Source organism: Dendropsophus ebraccatus, chromosome 3 (genome assembly GCF_027789765.1).
Source record: "Dendropsophus ebraccatus isolate aDenEbr1 chromosome 3, aDenEbr1.pat, whole genome shotgun sequence".
NCBI lineage: Eukaryota > Metazoa > Chordata > Amphibia > Anura > Hylidae > Dendropsophus > Dendropsophus ebraccatus.
The window spans coordinates 195918193-195929746 of NC_091456.1; the positions used below are offsets into that span (position 1 = coordinate 195918193).

General features: G+C 44.9%; 1 protein-coding gene across 1 annotated transcript in view; it reads right to left on the reverse strand.

The window, feature by feature from the left end:
* Window positions 1-5227: 5227 nt before the first annotated feature.
* The window catches only part of LOC138786660 (uncharacterized), a 68071-nt gene continuing 61744 nt past the window's right edge, over window positions 5228-11554 (reverse strand). Inside the window, 1 exon segment of the mRNA XM_069963637.1 lies at window positions 5228-6213. Coding sequence (XP_069819738.1) covers window positions 5228-6213 — 986 coding nt within the window.

Consider the following 11554-nt stretch of genomic DNA (forward strand, 5'->3'; position numbering starts at 1 on the left):
GTGTAATGTACATGTAGCTGAGCTGTATGTGTGTAATGTACATGTAGCTGAGCTGTATGTGTGTAATGTACATGTAGCTGAGCTGTATATGTGTAATGTACATGTAGCTGAGCTGTATGTGTGTAATGTACATGTAGCTGAGCTGTATGTGTGTAATGTACATGTAGCTGAGCTGTATGTGTGTGTAATGTACATGTAGCTGAGCTGTATATATGTGTGTAATGTACATGTAGCTGAGCTGTATATGTGTAATGTACATGTAGCTGAGCTGTATGTGTGTAATGTACATGTAGCTGAGCTGTATATATGTGTGTGTAATGTACATGTAGCTGAGCTGTATATGTGTAATGTACATGTAGCTGAGCTGTATGTGTGTAATGTACATGTAACTGAGCTGTATGTGTGTAATGTACATGTAACTGAGCTGTATGTGTGTAATGTACATGTAGCTGAGCTGTATGTGTGTAATGTACATGTAGCTGAGCTGTATGTGTGTAATGTACATGTAGCTGAGCTGTATATGTGTGTAATGTACATGTAGCTGAGCTGTATATATGTAATGTACATGTAGCTGAGCTGTATATGTGTGTAATGTACATGTAGCTGAGCTGTATGTGTGTAATGTACATGTAGCTGAGCTGTATATATGTGTAATGTACATGTAGCTGAGCTGTATATGTGTAATGTACATGTAGCTGAGCTGTATGTGTGTAATGTACATGTAGCTGAGCTGTATATATGTAATGTACATGTAGCTGAGCTGTATATATGTGTAATGTACATGTAGCTGGGCTGTATGTGTGTAATGTACATGTAGCTGAGCTGTATGTGTGTAATGTACATGTAGCTGAGCTGTATGTGTTTAATGTACATGTAGCTGAGCTGTATGTGTGTAATGTACATGTAGCTGAGCTGTATATATGTGTAATGTACATGTAGCTGAGCTGTATATATGTAATGTACATGTAGCTGAGCTGTATATGTGTAATGTACATGTAGCTGAGCTGTATATGTGTAATGTACATGTAGCTGAGCTGTATGTGTGTAATGTACATGTAGCTGAGCTGTATATGTGTGTAATGTACATGTAGCTGAGCTGTATGTGTGTAATGTACATGTAGCTGAGCTGTATATGTGTAATGTACATGTAGCTGAGCTGTATGTGTGTAATGTACATGTAGCTGAGCTGTATGTGTGTAATGTACATGTAGCTGAGCTGTATGTGTGTAATGTAATGTACATGTAGCTGAGCTGTATGTGTGTAATGTAATGTACATGTAGCTGAGCTGTATGTGTGTAATGTAATGTACATGTAGCTGAGCTGTATGTGTGTAATGTAATGTACATGTAGCTGAGCTGTATATGTGTGTAATGTACATGTAGCTGAGCTGTATATGTGTGTAATGTACATGTAGCTGAGCTGTATATGTGTAATCAGGGGCGGTCTTGGCATTTCTGGGGCCCCAAGCGAAGTTATGTGGGCCCCCCCCCCCCTCGACACGCACTCCACAACAATAGACCGCTGTGTGCTTCCCCCAGTAGTATATACCCCTTGTGCGCAGCCGCCAGTAGTATATACCCCTTGTGTGCTTCCCCCAGTAGTGTATAGACGCCTGTGTGTTCCCCTAGTTATATATAGCCCCCCGTGTGCTCCCCCAAAAGTATATAGACCCCCTGTGTGCTGTCCCAGTTCTATATAAACCCCCTGTGTGCTCCCCCTCCCATATAGTATATAACACAATAAAACAAACACTTATACTCACCTGGGTCCGGGCGTCTCCTCTTCTCTTCACTCTTGTGGCCGCAAGGGTTTTCCCTGCGGTCACAAGAGGCCGCGCTCCCCTTGTCCTGGCGCCAATGCTCTAGTGATGTCACTGGAGCGCCGGCACCACAAGGACAAAGCTGCCACTTGTGACTGACCGCAGGGAAAACCCTTCCTGCGGCCACAAGAGTGACTGACAGGAAGGGAGCCAATGGCTCCCACCCTGTCAGTGCTGCTGCTGCATGTAACTGAGCTGTATATGTGTAATGTACATGTAGCGGTCATGGGGTACATTGGCTCCAATTATAAAATTAGAGGTAGGTGGACCGTCCTTAAAATGATTTCAGGGATTTAGGCAGGAAGCTTAAGGCTGCGTGCACACTACGGAATTGCCGCGTATAACCCGCGGCGTATTCCGTCGCTCGTCGCCGCACGCGGCGCCGCGCATTTCCGCCGGTGCCATAGACACTATTCTGTGCACGGGTGGATTACGCGTTCCGTCGAAAGAATTGACATGTCAATTCTTTCGAAGGAACGCGTAATCCGCCCGTGCACAGAACAGTGTCTATGGCACCGGCGGAAATGCGCGCCGCCGCGTGCGGCGACGAGCGACGGGATACGCCGCGGGTTATACGCGGCAATTCCGTAGTGTGCACGCACCCTAAAGGGGTTATCCAGCGCTACAAAAACATGGCCACTTTTCCCCCTTTCTTGTCTCCAGTTCAGGTGTAGTTTGCAATTAAAGGAGAAGTCCGGCGAAAATTATTTTTTTATATGTTATTACTGATGGAAAGTTATACAATTTTCTAATGTACATTAATTATGGGAAATGCTCCTATACTGCTATTTCCCTTAATTTAGTGTATCAGGAAGTGTTAGAATTCTCTCAGAAGCAGTGACGTCACGACGAAAGGTGTAATTCCTATGGAGTGTCCAGCAGGGGGCGCACTATATATAGAAGTCAATGGTACTCATTGACTTCTATATATAGTGCGCCCCTGCTGGACACTCCATTGGAATTACAATGGATGTGTATGTAATGTAATATACAGTGTTTTTCATTGAATACATTTATGAAATACTTTGGGGAGCAAGTGTCCTTGCTCCCCAAAGTATTCCATAAATGTAAGCAATCAGTACATCACAGTAAGCCCGCCGCCCGCCGCTACCGAACGCCCGCCACTGCCGCCGCTGTGGACTACTCTCAACTACTACTCTCCCCACCTGCTCATAGCATGTGCAGGTGATGGGAGAGTAGTAGCCGGGTTATATGGCTGAGATCGCCGCCGCGATGCCGCGCAGGGGGAGCCGCTCATCACTGCAGCTATCCTCCCCCTCCGCTCCCCCCTCCTGCTGCTTCCTTAATCTATGTGATAGCTGACTTCCTGCCCGGCCGCCGGCACGTGTGAACGGAGAGCGGCGGCCGGGCAGGAAGTCAGCTATCACATAGAGTAAGGAAGGTTGGTAGGTAAGGATAGGGGTATAGGAGAAGGGTTGGTAGGTAAGGATAGTGACATAGGAGAAGGGTTGGTAGGTAAGGATAGGGGTATAGGAGAAGGGTTAGTAGGTAAGGATAGTGACATAGGAGAAGGGTTGGTAGGTAAGGATAGTGACATAGGAGAAGGGTTGGTAGGTAAGGATAGTGACATAGGAGAAGGGTTGGTGGGTAAGGATAGTGATATAGGAGAAGGTTTGGTGGGTAAGGATAGTGACATAGGAGAAGGGTTGGTGGGTAAGGATAGTGACATAGGAGAAGGGTTGGTAGGTAAGGATAGTGACATAGGAGAAGGGTTGGTAGGTAAGGATAGTGATATAGGAGAAGGGTTGGTAGGTAAGGATAGTGATATAGGAGAAGGGTCGGTAGGTAAGGATACCAACCCTTCTCCTATGTCACTATCCTTACCTACCAACCCTTCTCCTATGTCACTGTCCGCACCCTCTGAACCTCTGATATGCAGCCTTCACTTACTAAAAATCCTTTGAACTCAGTCATTAAATACTATATATATATATATATATATATATATATATATATATATATATATACACACTTACTGGCCACTTTATTAGGTACACCATGCTAGTAACGGGTTGGACCCCCTTTTGCCTTCAGAACTGCCTCAATTCTTGGTGGCATAGATACAACAAGGTGCTGGAAGCTTCCTCAGAGATTTTGGTCCATATTGACATGATGACATCACACAGTTGCCGCAGATTTGTCGGCTGCACATCCATGATGCCAATCTCCCGTTCCACCACATCCCAAAGATGCTCTATTGGATTGAGATCTGGTGACTGTGGAGGCCATTGGAGTACAGTGAACTCATTGTCATGTTCAAGAAACCAGTCTGAGATGATTCTAGCTTTATGACATGGCGCATTATCCTGCTGAAAGTAGCCATCAGATGTTGGGTCCATTGTGGTCATAAAGGGATGGACATGGTCAGCAACAATACTCAGGTAGGCTGTGGCGTTGCAACCATGCTCAATTGGTACCAAGGGGCCCAAAGAGTGCCAAGAAAATATTCCCCACACCATGGCACCACCACCACCAGCCTGAACCGTTGATACAAGGCAGGATGGATCCATGCTTTCATGTTGTTGACGCCAAATTCTGACCCTACCATCTGAATATCGCAGCAGAAATCGAGACTCATCAGACCAGGCAACGTTTTTCCAATCTTCTACTGTCCAATTTCGATGAGCTTGTGCAAATTGTAGCCTCAGTTTCCTGTTCTTAGCTGAGCGGAGTGGCACCCGGTGTGGTCTTCTGCTGCTGTAGCCCATCTGCCTCAAAGTTGGAGGTACTGTGCGTTCAGAGATGCTCTTCTGCCTACCTTGGTTGTAACGGTTGGCTATTTGAGTCACTGTTGCCTTTCTATCAGCTCGAACCAGTCTGCCCATTCTCCTCTGACCTCTGGCATCAACAAGGCATTTCCGCCCACAGAACTGCCGCTCACTGGATGTTTTTTCTTTTTCGGACCATTCTCTGTAAACCCTAGAGATGGTTGTGCGTGAAAATCCCAGTAGATCAGCAGTTTCTGAAATACTCAGACCAGCCCTTCTGGCACCAACAACCATTCCACGTTCAAAGGCCTCAAATCACCTTTCTTCCCCATACTGATGCTCGGTTTGAACTGCAGGAGATTGTCTTGACCATGTCTACATGCCTAAATGCACTGAGTTGCCGCCATGTAATTGGCTGATTAGAAATTAAGTGGTAATGTGCAGTTGGACAGGTGTACCTAATAAAGTGGCCGGTGAGTGTATATATATTTATATATATATATTATTTGTTTTATTGATTTTTAATGCACAAATAAAAATGGCTGCAGTACTCCAAACATATCTTGAATAAGATTTTGTGAATTCATCCGCAATAATTTATTACCCATAGAACACAGCAAGTGTGGACATTTTTTCAAGCAAACATTGCACACATTACTTAATGCTCTGAATTAGCTTCTACTGATGTATATTTTTTAGATGTTGAACAAGGTGTGAATTCATAGTAAAACATTTCCCACATTCTGGACACAAAAATGGTTTTTCTCCTGTGTGAGTTCTTTGGTGTCCAACAAGATGTGATTTGCTGTTAAAACTTTTCTCACATTCTGAACATGAATATGGCTTCTGCCCTGTGTGAGTTCTTTTATGGTCAATAAGATGTGATGTCTGACTGAAGCATTTCCCACATTCTGGACATGGAAATGGCTTCTCTCCTGTGTGAGTTCTTTGGTGTCCAACAAGATGTGATTTCCGAGCAAAACATTTGCCGCATTCTGAACATAAGTATGGCTTCTCCCCTGTGTGAATTCTCTGATGTACTCCTAAATCATTTTTATAGTTAAAACATTTTCCACATTCCGAACATGAAAATGGCTTCGCTCCCTTTTGAGTTTTCTGACCTAGAATACGATTAACTTTATGATTAAAACACTTTTGACATTCTTGGCATAAAAACGGCCTCTCAGATCGCAGATATTTAACATGAATAGATTTCACTGTAAAAGATTTCCCACATTTCGGACATAAAAGTGATTTATCTCCTACGTGAGTTTTTTGATGTTTAACAAGATTTGATTTCTTAGTAAAACGTTTCCCACATTCATGACACAAAAATGTGTTTTCCCCTGCAGGAATCGTCTGATGTCTCTCAAGAGCTGTTTTTATAGCGAAACATTTCCCACCTTCTGAAGAGAAATATGACTTCTCCTGTGTACAAGCTTTTAGATGAGGAATATTTCTGTGACTTTTATTTTGCTCTACAGTCTGTGGTGATTCAGAGAATAGGACGGGGGTTAAAGGATCAGATGCCAGCTCTTTGCTGTGAGGGGCTGGGGGTATATCTGGGGTAATAGAAGGTTCTTCATATGTATCTTGTGTGATCTGACCATCTGCTGTAATATCTGGAGATATCTGATGTCCCTCTGATCTCTGGGTACACTCAGCTGCCAAGAAGAATCAGATTTGATCACTTTTTATCAATAACGTTAAAAAGCTTGGTGGATGATGAGCTAGACACTCTCTTACCTCTCTGCATTGGAGTAACATTTTTACCCACCTAGACGTCCCCTAAGCTGCCAGAGTTCTATTCCATAGCGCAGGATGAAAGACCAGACCCAATTTACACCCCCTTGTCGCTTCTGGGTTTTGGGGTCGAGATGTTGGAGGCCTACCCACTCCTATGCAGTTTCTGATTGGCTGGCCAGCCCCCCCCCCCCCCCGAACCTCACAACCCCGACACCTGGAAGTGACCAAATAAGGGACGGAGCGGCAGGATTTCACCTACGCTGGAGCCCGAGAGGTGAGGTTACTTTACTATGTTAAAACAACCCATGTCCGGAATACCTCTTCAATAGTTCTAGACCTGTGGATAAGAAGCTGCATCCACCACAACACTGCTCAAGGGACTCGTATCCAGGTCCTAAGATCCCAATCCTCTCTGTGCTGAGACAAGTAACCTGGAATTCATCCCAATATCTAAAGATGGAAACAACTAGAAAAACACTCAGTCTGAATGACCGACTATTCAATCCTGTATCTCCTACAGTGTTTAATGGGACCCAACACTCCTCTGCCCCATAGACAACTAAGCTAAACAGCACCATACACATACAGAGAGGAGGTGTGTATATAGTCCTGTCTATTACCTGCTGATGGGAGGGGCTGCTGATCCTCCAGCATCACATCCTTGTACTGATCCTTGTGTCCTTCTACATACTCCCACTCCTCCATGGAGAAATAGACCGCCACGTCCTGACACCTTATAGGAACCTGACACACACAATGATCACACAGTCATCCCCCCCACCCCTCCAGTGGTGTTACTGTATAATGTCCCAGCATTCCCAGCAGCCACAGTCTCACCACTCCACTCAGCAGCTCCACCATCTTGTTGGTGACTTCTAGGATCTTCTCTTCCTCCATTTCCTCATGTATCAGGGGCCCCGGGATTGGGCTCAGGGTTCTTCCCCATCCTTCACACCCAGGGGCCCCACAGCGCCCACTAGAGGACTTCTTCACTACTGTGTAATCCTGTGTATGGAGAGACACATTACTATCACTCCATCCATTCCCAGAATCCCTCACCTCTCCAGTCCTATCCATCTGTTATTCCATAGATAAGAATGATGTCATGATGACATCACTCCCAGAATCCCTCACCTCTCCAGTCCTATCCATCTGTTATTCCATAGATAAGAATGAGGTCATGATGACATCACTCCCAGAATCCCTCACCTCTCCAGTCCTATCCATCTGTTATTCCATAGATAAGAATGATGTCATGATGACATCACTCCCAGAATCCCTCACCTCTCCAGTCCTATCCATCTGTTATTCCATAGATAAGAATGATGTCATGATGACATCACTCCCAGAATCCCTCACCTCTCCAGTCCTATCCATCTGTTATTCCATAGATAAGAATGATGTCATGATGACATCACTCCCAGAATCCCTCACCTCTCCAGTCCTATCCATGTTATTCCATAGATAAGAATGAGGTCATGATGACATCATTCCCAGAATCCCTCACCTCTCCAGTCCTATCCATCTGTTATTCCATAGATAAGAATGATGTCATGATGACATCACTCCCAGAATCCCTCACCTCTCCAGTCCTATCCATCTGTTATTCCATAGATAAGAATGATGTCATGATGACATCACTCCCAGAATCCCTCACCTCCCCAGTCCTATCCATCTGTTATTCCATAGATAAGAATGATGTCATGATGACATCACTCCCAGAATCCCTCACCTCTCCAGTCCTATCCATCTGTTATTCCATAGATAAGAATGATGTCATGATGACATCACTCCCAGAATCCCTCACCTCTCCAGTCCTATCCATCTGTTATTCCATAGATAAGAATGATGTCATGATGACATCACTCCCAGAATCCCTCACCTCTCCAGTCCTATCCATCTGTTATTCCATAGATAAGAATGATGTCATGATGACATCACTCCCAGAATCCCTCACCTCCCCAGTAAGCAGGAAGAGTATGTGTAGGGTGAGGGTTATTATCCTCTCGGCCATCTTGTCTCTGTCTCTCTCCATGGTTGGATAATCAGTATAATGTACAGAGGATCCGGTACTGTAGGATTCTGTTTGGGAAGAAGAGGAGACAATGAGAACAGTTACAGGAGATTACATGAGGAAATCATTGAGGAGATATCAGATTCTTCATGGTTGAAGTATAGTCTTATAGTCGGACGCCTCTTTACATGATCCTTATTATTCTCTATCATCCACTGATATATTTACATGTACTAGTATGATGGAGGCGAAAAGGACATCCTAGAGACATTGAGAAAACGTGAAAAACGGAAAGAGACTGAAACTCCACCGTCCAGTAAATGTGATGTGTGATGGTGAGAGGTTCGGAGGTCACTCTCCTCTCTCTATGTCCTACAAGTTTATGCCTATGTAACCCGGCTCCATCCTGCCCCCTGTATAACACACCAGAGGTTACAGTATGACCCCAGTACATCTTCATATCTACTACTAAACCTATTAATATCAGATTACACACTACAGCAAGCAGTTTGTTCCTCCAGAGCAGTCGCTCCCTCCTCCGGGCTGAATATGCTTCTCATAGATGTGGTTCATGTCTCGGAGGGGGAGAGACGCTCAAGTGCCATATCCTCCTCTCTATCACATTCTTGACAAGGAGGTGTGCCGGTATGTGGCACTTCAGCAGCTTGACTCCACCTCCTTGGCACCTGGCTGAGAAGTAAAAGAGGAGATTTCATAAGTTTAGAAGGCGCCATCAGCTCAATTCAGAGAAAAATTATGGAAGTATCAGGGAAAGTGTCATAAAGGTACGTGTAGCTATGTGTCAATGTAATACGGTCTGATTAGGGGGATGAGTAAGTTTTATGTTTCACAAATTAAATAGTTATTTTAAACATTTCCGGAACTGGACTGAAAACCTGAAAATACAGAGAAGTCTCTGATATTACATGTAACCCAGGCTATAGACGGAACACGGGACAACTGCCCAGTAATGAAGGGGTTAATAATCCTAATGAAGCTACTGACTACACACACATATACATGTATATACCCCTCCACCTGCAGAGCCGTACAGGAGCGTGTGGTCACAGTCATGTGATCAGTCACATGGAGGAGGAGTCACATGATCAGGGGCTGCTGCTCAGTGTATGCAGGACTCTGCTGTGCTGGATGAGCTGAAGTGATCTGTATGCAGCAGAGCTGTGTGTGTGTGATGTGTGTGGAGCAGAGCTGTGTATGTGTGATGTGTGTGCAGTCTGTAGTGAGGGGATGTCAGGGAGGATGGAGGTTATGATGAATAAATGAATAAATATCCTGTCACAGGCCGAGTAGTAATAACTCTCTCCGAGGTAAATAAGGCCACAGAGGTTATAGAGGGGACTGCACCTAGGTGGCTGGTGATGATGGTACTTGTAGTTCCCTCTGAGGTGATATAGATGGTGATGATGGTACTTGTAGTTTTCCCTAAGGTGATATAGATGGTGATTATGATACTTGTAGTTGTCCCTGAGGTGATATAGATGGTGATGATGGTACTTGTAGTTCCCCCTGAGGTGTTATAGATGGTGATGATGGTACTTGTAGTTCGCTCTGAGGTGTTATAGATGGTGATGATGATACTTGTAGTTGTCCCTGAGGTGATATAGATGGTGATGATGGTACTTGTAGTTTTCCCTGAGGTGATATAGATGGTGATGATTATACTTGTAGTTTTCCCTGAGGTGATATAGATGGTGATGATTATACTTGTAGTTCTCCCTGAGATGGTGATGATGATACTTGTAGTTCCCCCTGAGGTGATATAGATGGTGATGATGGTACTTGTAGTTTTCCCTGAGGTGATATAGATGGTGATGATGATACTTGTAGTTCCCCCTAGGTGATATAGAGGGTGATGATGGTACTTGTAGTTCCCCGAGGTGATATAGAGGGTGATGATGGTACTTGTAGTTCCCCCTGAGGTGTTATAGATGGTGATGATGGTACTTGTAAGTCCCCCTATTACTGCTGTCACCTCTATTACTGCTGCCTTAGGTGATAATGAAGAAGCCCTTGATGGTGATTAGATGGAGAGAAAATCAGACAACAGGAGTCGAGGTAGTGAGGTGCAGCAGTGCAGTTGAAGCATATAACTAGAACAGTTTCTGTGTGCTTAAAGGGGTAGTGCGGCCCTAAACAATTATTCACAAAATAACACACATTATAAAGTTATACAACATTGTAATGTATGTTATGTATGTGAATGGTCCCCTTCCCCGTGTTTCCCCCCACCCACGCCAGACCTGTAAGTGTCATGCACTATACTCACCTGATCCGTGTCTACCCCCGTCCGCCATCTTGGGACAATGATGTCATCTTTGGGCGGCCAGCCGAAACCGCTCCATCCGTCCCTCGTGCCGGCCCCCCTCTGCCGCGTCATCAGCTGCTCAGCCGTGATTGGCTGAGCATAACTGTGCTCAGCCAATCACGGCTGAGCACAGTTATGACGCGGCAGAGGGCGGCCGGCACGAGGGACAGATGGAGCGGTTCGGCCGGCTGCCCGGAGATGATATCATTGTCCCAAGATGGCGGACAGGGGGCAACACGGATCAGGTGAGTATAGAGTACTACACTTCCGGGTCAGGCATGGGTGGGGGGAAACACGGGGAAGGGGACCATTCACATACATTACAATGTTGTATAACTTTGTAATGTGTGTTATTTTGTGAATAATTGTTTAGCGCCGCACTACCCCTTTAATATCTCTAAATATGGCCGACTGCCAGAGATGGGTTGCTGATGTCAATCTTGAGGTACAGTGGTATATATGGAGTCGCCCTTTGTTAATAGGATAAATAGTGAACCACAAACCAGTGGAATGGGAGTCCTTTAGGCTGTATTCTCACGTTCCGTTACAGGTCTTCCATGTCTGTGATCAGTGTGAATGCAGCCTTAGGACTATCTGGGCCAGGCCGTAAGCCACAACGTTTTTGCTTCCAGAATATACTAAGGGTATGTGGAGAAGTTGCCCCACATTATGAATACCTAGATAAGTAAGTGAATGAGGCTCGCTCTCTGGGTAAGTTCATCAATAAAAAAAAAGTTCTTTGACTCAACAACTCCCATCTGTCACACTATATCCATTAGTTGCAGTAAATCTCCTCACAGGCTGTACTTACCTCAGAGGATGTTTCTGCACTCAGCTACTCAGAGAATGCCTGTCACAACTGCCTCTTATGTGGACCTCATTAGAATAGCTCCGCCCTCTTTCTGGACCTTTCTCCTAT